Source organism: Charadrius vociferus, unplaced genomic scaffold, assembly GCF_000708025.1.
Source record: "Charadrius vociferus isolate BGI_N301 unplaced genomic scaffold, ASM70802v2 scaffold52, whole genome shotgun sequence".
NCBI lineage: Eukaryota > Metazoa > Chordata > Aves > Charadriiformes > Charadriidae > Charadrius > Charadrius vociferus.
This window is the reverse complement of record NW_009647572.1, coordinates 3,879,954-3,893,028: the sequence shown is the minus strand read 5'-3', so window position 1 is coordinate 3,893,028 and position 13,075 is coordinate 3,879,954. Positions and strand designations below refer to the sequence as shown.

General features: G+C 37.4%; 1 protein-coding gene across 6 annotated transcripts in view; it reads left to right on the top strand.

Moving 5' to 3' along the window:
* The window catches only part of NRCAM (neuronal cell adhesion molecule), a 74,176-nt gene that overhangs the window by 22,193 nt on the left and 38,908 nt on the right, over positions 1–13,075 (top strand). For 5 of the 6 annotated variants that reach the window (XM_009880856.1, XM_009880860.1, XM_009880858.1 and 2 more), the window contains 7 exons: positions 7,519–7,662; positions 8,653–8,764; positions 9,096–9,262; positions 9,346–9,493; positions 10,032–10,156; positions 11,060–11,089; positions 12,487–12,588. In XM_009880856.1, the coding sequence (XP_009879158.1) occupies positions 7,519–7,662; positions 8,653–8,764; positions 9,096–9,262; positions 9,346–9,493; positions 10,032–10,156; positions 11,060–11,089; positions 12,487–12,588 (828 nt within the window). The remainder of the gene's footprint in view (positions 1–7,518; positions 7,663–8,652; positions 8,765–9,095; positions 9,263–9,345; positions 9,494–10,031; positions 10,157–11,059; positions 11,090–12,486; positions 12,589–13,075) is intronic. The other variant, XM_009880859.1, reaches the window with a different exon arrangement.

Here is a 13,075-nt window from a genome sequence, read left to right as displayed (position 1 = left end):
AATCCCTGGCTCAGAGATTCGTCATCCATCGTGTTCTCTGTGAGTACACACACAAGCTGTTCACCCCAGCCATGGGAGCGTAGGGAGAAATCTGCTGGACTTAAATGCCCCGAGGAGTTCAGTCTCAGAGAGGAGAGGACTGCCAGGGCAGACATTTATCAACTGCTTCTGCTGCCATCATGGACAGCATGTGTTGGAACTGTGCATCTGTCTTAGGAACTGCAGCAGGTATGAAAACCTTTGACAATCACGTTTTTTTACTCTGCACAAGATAGTCAAAGGATGGTCATGGCTAGTGCAGGTAATAACCTGCTGTCCCTTTGGAGGTAATAGTACTATCAGAATCAGAAACTTGGACACAAGGATTTCACTGGTATTTTCTGAGGAGCAAATATTTTCTGAGGAGCAAGTGAGATTAGTGAGAAAAGGAAAAGGACATCTTCTTCCATGTCCCAGTAAGAAAAGGAAAAGGGCACCTTCTTCCATGTCCCAGTAAGAAAAGGAAAAGGGCATCTTCTTCCATGTCCCAGTAAGAAAAGGAAAAGGGCATCTTCTTCCATGTCCCAGTAAGAAAAGGAAAAGGGCATCTTCTTCCATGTCCCAGTAAGAAAAGGAAAAGGGCATCTTCTTCCATGTCCCAGTAAGAAAAGGAAAAGGGCATCTTCTTCCATGTCCCAGTAAGAAAAGGAAAAGGGCATCTTCTTCCATGTCCCAGTAAGAAAAGGAAAAGGGCATCTTCTTCCATGTCCCAGTAAGAAAAGGAAAAGGGCATCTTCTTCCATGTCCCATCTTTTCCAGAATTAAGTCTTTGTCCGTTCACTGTAAAGGGTAGAGTAAGACAAAACTTGGTTACTTAAGTTTCTTGTTTTTCTTGCTTAGGTTCAGTTGTGGTTTGACTGTGTAGGTTCTCAAGTCTCTGATACACTATAATGCCCAGCCTTGCTATTTCACTACTAGTTTTGTGTTCAACTCGGAAAGCGTAGCTTCCAACCACTGCACCCCGCCCCCTACAAGAAAAAAAAAAAGGAAGAAAAAGGATTCTAGTCACATAACATTTTCTAAATACATAATATGGTATTTAGGCAATGTGATCAGAGATCTGAGAGAACAGGTCTGTCTTGCGTAGTAGCCCCTGACTTGGGCTTTCAGTGTTATGAGGAAAGTCAGCTGCAGCCAGAGGAATGTTAACTAGATGCTCATTCATAGACTGTATGGTTTATGATCTACAGAAAACGAGGACATAAGGGACATACCTTCTTATGAAGCCACCTCGATGACTACACACTGGATATTCTTACCAGTCTTCTTGGCTGGTTGGTTGATAATGTCAAGTCCTGTTTCTGTCATATTCTCCTGTTGTTGTAGCTAATGTATCTGAAAACAAATGTCCAAAATTACGCAGATAATTCTTTAAAAATCTCATTTCAGTCATTCAGTTGTAGTTAGTTTTAACAACAGAAAGACTATTCTATTTTTCAAAATGGTTACTATATTCATAAATTACTCATGAATGTGAGTTTCTGGAAGAAGAAGTGGGTCAAGAAGAACGATAGGATACTTCTAGCAAAAGTTACTGTCAGAACTTGAAAAGCATACATGAGCATCGCTATACAGGGACCATATGTTTCTACATACAGAAAAAAAGCACCTAACCTTTGCTTTCTTCGTGTTTTTTCCACAGTAACAGGGTCCTCAAAGCTTTCCCTGAAGATACAGTTGTTGGAAATCATGGCTTAAGAGCCAGTACGGATACCACGCTTCCATTTACATTCACTGTTATCTGTGCATAAACTTAAGGACAGAATTATAGTAGTAGTAGAATTACAACAACAAATGTTCAGTATAAAAATCTAAATCAAATAATTGTCTCAACTTCTCTGAGAAACTAATAAACTAAACTTTCTAATATTGATGCGAAATGATAACTCAGCTTTACTAAAGAAATGAGTGACTAAGCCCCATAACACTTAAACAACAGACTTTGTGTTATGACATTCATTTTCCAGCAATTATATATAGTTACTGTGAATGCATAGCAGGACTGATTTTGATTCATAACTTTGATTTGCTAAAGAAGAATTAGGCATCTAAATACAGTAACGAATATTTCTGTTCTTTTCTAAAGAGAAATTATTCTCTGCTTTCACTGTGTTTTTCTGTGACATTTTACTGATCTAGGTAAGATTAGCTCCTACACATGCCAGAGATGTATGTGTTCTCATTGATACAGGGAAAAGCAGTCAAGTCATTTTGTCCCTTTCTTTTCCATCTTGTTCTCAGCCAGAGGGAATCTCTAGTACAACATCTGAGGATGACAGTGGTATTTTCACTATAGAATAGAAACAGTTAGTACTCACATATCCTACAAACTATGATTGTAATCCACAACATGCTTCTGGAAAAAAATATATACTGCCTTAGGTTACATCATACTTCTCAGGCAACAAAAAACACCCTAGTTCGGTGCCCTCTGGGACCTGGAGTCTAAGTTAGCAAAGCTGAGAACTTCTGATGTCAGCTGGATCTCATACTCACTTTGTTGTATTTCAGAAAGTCATAACAGTATAAGGAACTCTGATTTCAGGAGTGATGATTTTCACATTATTAGCTTTTGTAAACAATAGCAAATTACAGAATCGCAGCCAAAGATGTATAAACCTCCTTCTCAGTGAATTATTCTCAATCTACATTGTTTGTGAGGTTATTTTTAAAGCACAGCATGTCAACATCGTTGAGGGTGAAAGGAACATCTAGTTAACCTGCCTGCTCAAAGCAAGGTGTTAGCTGCATCTGGTTGGTCAGGATTGTGTCCAGATGGATTTTGATTATCTCTAAGGACAGAGACTCCATCATCTCTTTGGGCATCCTGTTTCAGGGTCTGACCACCCTCACAATAAAAAATTATTTTTTGTGTTTAAGCTAAAAAACCCCACAACTCCAAACAGTGGGTTTTTTTCCCCATTTTTACACAGAGCTTAAAGATCTGAGCTAAAGAATTTAAAGTCAGTAAACCAATTTCATGTCTTGATAATTTTCTGCCCAAAATGCATATCTTTCTTACAGATCGGGCTGAAGTTTGTTTCATGAATTTAGACTGATAACATTATATCATATACTGCATGATCAGTTGACAGTCATTCTGTTCTTCATTGTATTTAGCTTTCTGAATTTCAGTAAATATACATTGATCAGCAATTAAAGTTGGTCAGGAAAAGGAAGTGGTTCAACAGAAGGGTAAAACATCTCAAGAAAATCTGCATTTTTTTCCTTCCAGCTTTAAGCATAGCGGCATGCTTTAACTGCTTCTCTTCAGAGAGCATATCTCGCTTTGCCTTTTTTTTCCAGGAAAAATGTAATAATAGTAGGTAGTGCCATAGTGGTTATTTAAACATACTAATGAAAGTAATTCCTTGGGCTGTTTAAAGTTTATGAAACAGATGGACGTGTGCATTCAGATGAACAGAAGATATTCAGGGTGCTGATGACTAACTATGACAAAATTACCTGATGCTGCATGTAGCTATAGAGTCAAGAAGCTGTCTTATTATACAAAGCGGTGGAAAAATTAGGTGAAACCAGGCAATCAGGTCTTTGTCCAGAAAGGACATAACCACGTTCATAACCTGAGACTTGATGTTATTGGGAGTAAACGTTGGCTGTCGCAGGGCACATGTTCAACTTCCTACAACAGCAGCAGAACTCCTATAACAAATCCTCATCACTCATTATTCTGACTGTACAAAACCATTTTAAGTATTACGTAACTCTTTGCTACCTTGCCTATCAGTTCCAAATTCAGATTTGTCAAATGTGTCAAAAGCATTTCCCCTTTTTGTGCAGCTGTCCTGTAACGTGCCCAGAATCCTAGCAAAGGCAAACAAGCAGTGCTTGAGTGGCCCTGCCATCATTCTCTTTCCCCAGAAAAGAGAAAAAAGGACATGGAAACAGCTGAAGTACTGCATGCCTTCTTTACCTCAGTCTTTATTAGCAAGACCAGCCTTCAGGAATCCCAGGTCCCAGAGACCAGGGGGAAAGGCTGGAGCAAGATGCGTCTTTGGTAGAAGAGGATCAGGTCAGGGAATATTTAAGCAAACTGGACATACATAAGTCTGTGGGCCCCAATGGGATGTCCTCACAAGTGCTGAGGAAGCTGGCAGATGACGTTGCAAGGCCACTCTTGACAATCTTTGGTCGATCATGGTAACTGGGAGAAGTGCCCAGAGACTGGAGGAAAGCAAATGTTACTCCTGTCTTCAAGAAGAGGAACCTAGGGAACTACAAGCTGGTCAGCCTCACCTTAATCCCTGGGAAAGTGATGGAGCAACTAATCCTGGAAACCATTTCCAGGCACCTTAAGAACAAGAAAACCATCAGGAGTAGTTAGCATGGCTTCCCCAACTTGATAAATTTCTATGATGAAATGACTGGCCTGGTAGATGAGGGGACAGTAGTGAATATTGTCTACCTGGACTTCGGTGAGGCCTTCAAAACTGTCTACCATGAGAATCTCATAGACAAGCTGTTGATGTACGGGCTGGATAAGCAGACAGCGAGGTGGATAGAAAAATGGCTGAACAGCCAGGCCCAGAGTGTGATGACCAGTGGCACAAAGCCCAGTGGGAAGCCAGTAGCTGGCAGTGTACCCCAGGGATCAGTCCTGTTTAACATCTTCATTAATGATCTGGATGATGGGCAGAGTGTACCCTCAGCAAGTAAGTTTGCTGATGACACAAAACTGGGAGGAGTGGCTGATACACCAGAGGGTCATGCTACCATCCAGAGAGATCTCAACAGGCTTTAGAAATGGGCTGACAAGAACCTCATGAAGTTCAACAAGAAGAAGAGCCAAGTCCTGCACCTGAGTAAGAACAACGCCAGGCCGCAGTACATGCTGGGTGCCACCCAGCTGGAAAGCAGCTTAGCAGAAAAGGACTTGGGTGTCCTGGTGGACCCCATGAGCCGGCAATGTGCCCTTGTGGTAGAAAGGCTAATGTTATCCTCGGTTGCATTAGACAAAAGTATTGCCAGCAGGTTGAGGGAAGTGATCCTTCCCTGGTCTGGACACAGCCTGGGCAACTGGTTCTAGATGGCCTTGCTTGAGCAGGTGATTGGACTCGATGACCTCCAGAGGTCCCTTCCAACCTCAGCTGTTCTATGTGTGTGAGTACAGTAGTACATGCTAAAGATCATTAAAGCAGCTGGATGATACAGCTTCTAACTTTTAGGACCTGGCGCTGCAAAACATAGTGTAGTACATGGACAAAGATGTGTAGGTTCTGTTGGTGGTGTGTGGGAGGATGAGGAGTGTCAGAACAGACTATTGAATAGATGCCAGTTTCAACAGAGAGCTTCCTAAAGCCGGTGCCCTTCAGCGTGCAGGTGGCTAGGCCACTCAAAAGGAAGCGCTGACTAACCTGACACTTTCCTCGATTTGTTTTTTTTTTCCTCTTGGGACCCACAGCTTGAAGCCCTTTTCTGAGAACAGGCACCTACCTCCTTTCCTTCAAATAACTGAAGGAGGAGATCTCTTTTTTTTTTTCTTCCTTAAATACAGCAGTGGGAAGTGAAGATGCTATCCTTTTTTTCTTTTTTTTTTTTTTTTTGTATGCTCATTTAATGGTTAAATCATTCTTTTAAGGTTCAGTCCTTTTTCAGTCATAGAGGATTGAACAAATGGCTTCCATCTCTCTGAAGGGGTCCTACCATCAGCCTGTAAGGTATTACGTATGGGAGTGTGTGTGAAGAGGGGAGTCTGTGCAGCCATTAAAGATCTGTCTGTGTGCAGAAAATGCTGCAGGATTCAGAGGGCATGAGTGGAGGGAAGCCCACAGCCCGGGGCAGGAAGTAGCCATGGTTGGAACGGCCATGGGCAGATCTCCAACCTCCAGGGAGGGCAGGTGTGCGCATTTTCTGTTTAATGGTGATTTGTATGCAGAAACAGACCACTTCTCACAGCTGACTGGTCTGCCTGCTGGGCTACTCACCTGCTCCATCTATTTTCAGCCCATGAATCTTTTAATGAAAATATCATTTACATAGAATAGGAAGCAATGGGGAACATGGGACACAATAGGAAGTAAAGCAAAAGAGAAGAAAAATAAGTGCCAGCAGTCCAGACCCCCAGAGAATAAGCATTTAAAATTCCACTGGTACCCTACTCATCCTTTCTGAATTTTTTTAATTTGTGATACTGATTTGAACTCAGAGTGATGGAAGATAAGAGTTAAAAATGGAGTCGAAAACTGTTCTTGAGGCATCTGTTTGGAAATTAATGTAATGCAAAATGGCCTTAAGAGTTCACCCAAGATGGAAATACCCTCAAGTGGGAGCACAGAACTGTGGTTCTTCATCTGTCTGCTTTCATTCTTCTCTCTTAGAGAGTTCAGTAACGGATACTTCAGTAGATTTTAGAAAATGTAGCAGAAATTTCTCCTTTTTCTTTATAGATGAGTACTGAGATACTGTCTGAATCAAAAGGCTCTGCCACTTAAAAAAATTGATTTTAATTTAGTTAATTGATCTTTTCTATGAATCCAAAGAAATGAGAAGTGATTTTATATGAAAGGGACTTCCACAAATACACTTATTTTCTCAAGTTCCAATAATATATATAGGTGTGAATCTTGATGATGCAACCAAATTATGAGGCATTTATTTATGCATATATGCATTTATTTTAAATATTAATATTAAATATTTTTCCCATTAAGTTTAACTATTGATAATACAATGATCTGTTTTGATTTAATATTTACTTAAAATAGTAAATGGTAGTTTGTGCATTTTTATGTAGTGCGATGTTATAAGCTAATTTTTTTCTCTGTTGTTCCTCCCTGACTCCATCCAGTTCTATCATAACTGACAGCTATTGTTCTTCAGTAAAATCTCAGAATTTTATTTTCCTTTATATTCTCGATTCTTCTGGGATGGGAGAGCTGTTTGACAGCTCAGGCTACTACAGAACATGTCACTGCTCTTGTGAAGACCTGATTTTGTGGGAAAGAATTAGTTGTGTTTTAGTCTGAGATGGTTTTCCACTGAGTAAGGCTATTTTTATATTTGTATAATTATTTATGGTATAACAACTGATTTGCAAATCTGAAACCTTTAAGACACAGAGGATTGTACAGTTGTAATGTCACACTAACATAATTTTCTTTTGACACTCAGAAATATTTCCTTATTTTTTCTAGATATTGTCCGTATTTGCCTGAATCTTGTCATATCAGTATTTTTCCTCTGTAATGCATGCAAAATGTGATTTCAGCTACACTTTTTTGAAAAACAAAAAACCTCAAAAAATGGGAAATCTACCATCCTGAGCTAAATATTTGCAGAACTGGAATAACTTCCTTAATCATGTTGAAATTCACATCTAACCAGTGAACAGTCACCCGGGAAAAACAGAAGAAAGGGCATATTGGTCTTTCAAATGGCTTCTTCTTTTCAGAAGTATGAAATGTATCATCCAACAGCAGTTTAAGAAAAACGTTTTGTTTTTTTTCTTTACTCCAACAGTTGCCCCAGAAGATCCTAGCAGAAAGGTAGATGGTGATACCATTATTTTCTCACATGTGCAAGAAAGGTCAAGTGCTGTCTATCAGTGCAATGCTTCCAATGAATATGGATACTTGCTAGCAAATGCATTTGTGAATGTTCTGGGTAAGAAACAGATTTTATATTTTTCAGTTTTCTCGCATATTCAGCTGTGTCCTACATGGATTGCATGCTCAAGCCTTGCTTGAGGTCTTCCATGGGAATTGGCAAACTTCTTGAGCCCTGTAAAAGGCAAGGGTGTATATACTGTGGTTTTTTGTAGGATATTCCTGAATTTCACTTTCATTATTCTTAAGAAGGATAGTTGCGAAAACTGGGGAAAACTTAAAGGAAATTCTCTTTTTTGTTTGTTTGTTTATGTAAATCAAGCAAGCAGAAGCATAACAAATAAGGCAGGAAATAATAATCCTTAAGTTAGTATATTACGGTACACTTATTGGTTGTAGGTGTTTTGGATTAGTTAAATAGATGATCTCTAAGTTGCTATTGCAAGGGGACATGATCATGCATTTGTCTTGAAGGCGTCCCAAGAATGTGTTTCTAGTTAGGAGATATTGTGCCTTCTCTAATTCTTCTAGCTGAATTTAACAAAGTGAGTAGCAAAATCCTAGGCAGAATGGCTTCTAAAGACTCTCCTGCAGGAACTAGTAGATCTTTTGATTGAGAGACACTGTCTTTTAAATTAAAGAATTCACTTTGGTCCCATAGTTCCTTTAAAAAATGTAGGTGTTTCGCCAAAAATACATCTTGGCTTCTTTCTGCCTGCAGGTTTGTTCAGAAGTATGTAGTTCAGTTCATTCCCAGGAGTTTCTCTTCTTGAAGTATATTCTGATTTAAATTTTCCAAATTAAATGGTTGCCTTTGGTGCCCATCCCTATTGCTTGTAAACAGGGGAGAGGCATTTGTTTTTCACAAGATAATTGTCCTACATTAACGTTTCCTCAGGCTACTGGCACTGGAATGTATTTGGACCTAGACTGAGACCAGAAATTTCAGAGAAGGACGTTAACGTGTAATTCTGTAGGCAATTCTTGATATCTTAGTATTTTGTACTTGCATCTTCGTATCTATACCCAGATATCATTGTCTTTTCAGCTGAGCCGCCAAGAATTCTAACTCCTGCTAACAAATTGTATCAAGTCATCGCAGATAGTCCTGCATTGCTAGACTGTGCTTATTTCGGTTCACCTAAGCCTGAAATTGAATGGTAAGCTATAGTTGTTGTTCTTAAGTTACGTACAAAGAGACAGTTGTATCTATGGAATCAAACATTTAAAGCTTTACAACTATTTTTACTCTATTTACAGTTTTAAAATAGTGCATTTTTGAATGTATGCTGATTACAACACACTAATACAATATTACTTATGCTTAATGTAACAACAGTTATGTTCTCCCTACAGAGTCAAGTTTAAATTTCATTATGCGATTCTGTCTGTATTTTCTAATGTGGCATTCCCAAGTTTGCATTTTCTGATAATAAAATACAGCAGAATTTAACTGTGATGTTGGATAATGATATTACTTTTTATATAAAGGTTTAAGGGAGTGAAAGGTAGCATCTTGCGTGGCAATGAATACGTTTTCCATGATAATGGAACCTTGGAAATTCCGGTGGCTCAAAAGGATAGTACTGGTACATACACGTGTGTAGCAAGGAATGAATTAGGAAAGATACAAAATGAGGTGCAGTTGGAAGTTAAAGGTAAGAAATTAATCACTCTTTCATCACAGGTTAGTATAGAATTTCAAACTTTTAAAATATCTAATAGTAATTTTAAATTTCAGATCCAACAATGATAATTAAACAGCCAGAATACAAAGTGATTCAGCGATATGGCCAAGTTTCATTTGAGTGTATAATAAAACATGATTCTACCTTATTACCAACAGTTATATGGTTGAAGGACAATGACGAACTGCCAGATGATGAAAGGTATGGACAAAATAGTTCTCCTTTATTTTTAATTTTGTAGTTTCTTTTGTCCACTCCTGATCTTTGAAAGGAACATATTGACCTATTGACATTTTCCAAAGGTGACAGATAGATATCATTACTGTCCCATATTTGGTGACTAAAGGACTCATCTAATGTGGTGAAAATATTAAAATAGAATTCGAAGTAAAATGAGATGTAAGACTTTTTAATTGTGCACGTTGACTATCTATATCTCAATTGTAAGAAGATAATTGGCATAAGAAGCCAAAAGGATAATGGAAGACTATTTTGCTCTAAATCACAGATAATTAAAAGTTGTTTGAGTATATTTGGAAGTAAAAGCATATTAGGATAGTTATTGTGGGAAGATGGTCAAGAGCAATGTAGAAAAGGCTGACAGTCCCATAGTTTACATTACAGTCTAGGTAATTTGCTGAAATACACAAGTATATGGGATTTGACAATGTCTTATGCAAGTTTCTTATAACAGTACCAGTTATTGAAAAATCAGTGGCTGAATCTATTGTATTTGCAGGTTTCTAGTTGGTAAAGACAACTTGACCATTATGAATGTAACTGATAAAGATGATGGAACATACACTTGCATAGTTAATACTACTCTGGACAGTGTTTCAGCAAGTGCTGTGCTTACTGTTGTTGGTAAGAATACTCTCAAACTTTACGGTAGCAGAACTGTGTTTGATAACTGTTAAGTATGAAAAAAACATTAGATTTAAAATGAAAAGCGCAAACATAGTTTTGGTTTCTAGGACAGGACAAAGGAAATGTCACCTGTTTGTAAATGTGTTTCAGTTTTTTAAAAATACAGTCTTACCCTAAAGTTTGTCTTTGAATCAGCTTCTTACAAAAGGGTCCCGTAGCTACAGGGCATATTCAGTTTCACGCTGTACAGGTTTTTATTTGGATCACATCTGAGCTAACACAGTAGATTACATACTGCAGAGTATTTGAACATAAATATGTTATATCAGGAATCCCTTTTGCAGCTAAACTATGCTCCAGAAAGACTGAACATGCTTCGTTGTATGACTTTTCAAGGAATTCTTTTTAAATTAGTTCTCTCTGTTATGTTTCTATAATCGCAGATTGTTGTAAAATATGTTACTTTGCCCCTTCTCCCAGTTTGTAAGAAAGTTTTCAGTAAATGTCCTGAATGATTCTTACCTGAGTTCGAGCTGAGATTCAAAGTCAAGTATGCTTGTGTTTTAAAACTGTGTCGTAATATTATGCCTACCCGGGAATGACATAGGCCAAATGTCTTGTGCTTACTTAGACATTTTTATAATATTGCTTGCTTTATTTATTTTCTTGATCTGTCCTTATTAAAAAAAAAAAATAAAATATTCAAGAAGACTAATATAACTTTTCAGTGAAAAATTATCAATGTATTATTTGGAAGTTATTATGATTATGAAATCAACCATTTACTCTAAATAAGTTAACTTTTCTTTGTCTCTAATAATTATACTCTTTAACTACCTACAGTATTCTGTTTCTTTGGCTACTAACTGATTAAATCCTTTATATTAATGTTCTTTTCAGCTGCTCCCCCAACTCCAGCTATCATTTACGGTAAACTAATACGAAGTTCTCTTTCTACATCATCTGCCAGATATATTTCTCATTTGCCTATTGCAAAGTGCAACATCTCTTCTTTTTTCCCTTTTTCCTGTGTTTTTTTTGTGTGTGTGTGCGCGCGTGTGTGGTTTCATCCCATTTTACCAACTGCTTCATTACTGGAGTACTGGACTTTGGAATTTAACAGTGCAGGTTGCTTTGTATTTTAGGGAATAAACGATTTTCAGAGATAAATTATTTTTAAATAAGGTTGGTTACAGTGTGGTAATGTTTTTCTCATAGAGAGCACTGTAATGCAAATTAGTTATGTAATAAATGAAAGATCTAAAAGGTAAATCCAACTGTTCGTTGAAAGCTAATTCACTATCAAAGAACTTGCACCAGCCAAATTAGGGTATGTTTTTACATTGCTTTGGATGACATCTATGTAGGCCTGGTGTACTTTATTTCATAGTTTGTCTTCATTTTACTTTACTCATAAAATGGATCAGACCATATTGACCAGTTAGGTTTATGATTAATGAAATTGCTAATAAAGATTTTGAAATTAAAGCTGAAATTCCCCAAAAAATCTGTCAGTCAGGTACAGTCTTAAATTTAACAGTATATAGACTTCAATTTGGTAGCATTTTTTTCTGAATTTAGCTTTTAAAATGCAATATAATATGCCTAAAACACTTTTAAGTATAAGCATCTCAAGCACTTCTGTGTAAATCCTATCACATTCGGTGAAAATGCTTATGTATTCTTAAATCAACTGACTCATTAGTCTTGATTTTTGTGTAACAAATCATATAATTAATTATTTTCAGCAATTAGGAATGGACAATTACATCTTTATGCATTATAAGGATGTATATTAACAGCTTGCGTGGTATTTCAGGTTTTTTTAAAAGTACAGCAAAAAAAATGACAGTAACTTGAAATTAGTTTCTATTTGAACTATACTTGCTTTGAATTCACATGCAAAATATTTGTAGTGATTCTAGACAAGCTTCTTTGATGTGAATGCTTCTTTATTTTCCATGTTTTATTACATATTTCTAGTTACAATAGATAACCACCCATAATCATTCAAATATAAACTGAACTTGGATTTCATAATTCTTTGCAGCTCATTATATTTTTTATACCTCAGTGCAATCAGACGTAGATAAAATCAAATATATATTCTTGTTAATGTACAGAAGTTTCCAGATACATCAGTTCTCCATTTTATCTCTGTTTTGTAACAATTGCATGCTAATGGTCATTAAGTCATGCTTACGTAAGTGAGTAGATCTGCCCTGCTGTATTTGTGGAATTCTTTTGATTGGAATGTAAGGATTTTTTCAAAGGTGAAACTACATATTCTGGTGTGATTATTTACTTTGTGTTCATTTGATTTACAGCTCGGCCAAATCCACCCTTTGACTTGGAACTGACAGGCCAGCTGGAAAGAAGCGTTGAACTGTCATGGATACCAGGAGACGAAAACAACAGCCCCATTACAAGTATGTTTGTTTGTATCTATTGCATTACATTAACAGCATTATGTTTACTGTTCTCAGGTTCCAAAGAGTTCTGAGATAGATTTTGTGTGCAGCCTGGAAGAAGGGTAAATTTATTCGCTACAATTGCCATTTATTTACATAACAAAAATTCACTGAATGTCGTCTTCTGTACAGCCAAGCAGAAAGACTTATTTACTGCCCTAAAGAGCTGGGCTTTTAATCCAAAAACCTGTGCTAATTAACATAGAAGTTGATACTGATGTGAGCTCTGTCTGACAAGGTCCGGTCTTATGAATATGTAGAGAGCAGACTTGTTCATTAGTGGTATGCTTCTGAAGGAGAGGCTTACTAATATCTTGCATTACCTCTTCTGTAATTCCCGTGAATTTGAAATAGCATCAGTACCAGTATCACAGAATCACAGAATCACAGAATTTTCAGAGTTGGAAGGGACCTCTAGAGATCATCTAGTCCAACTCCCCTGCTG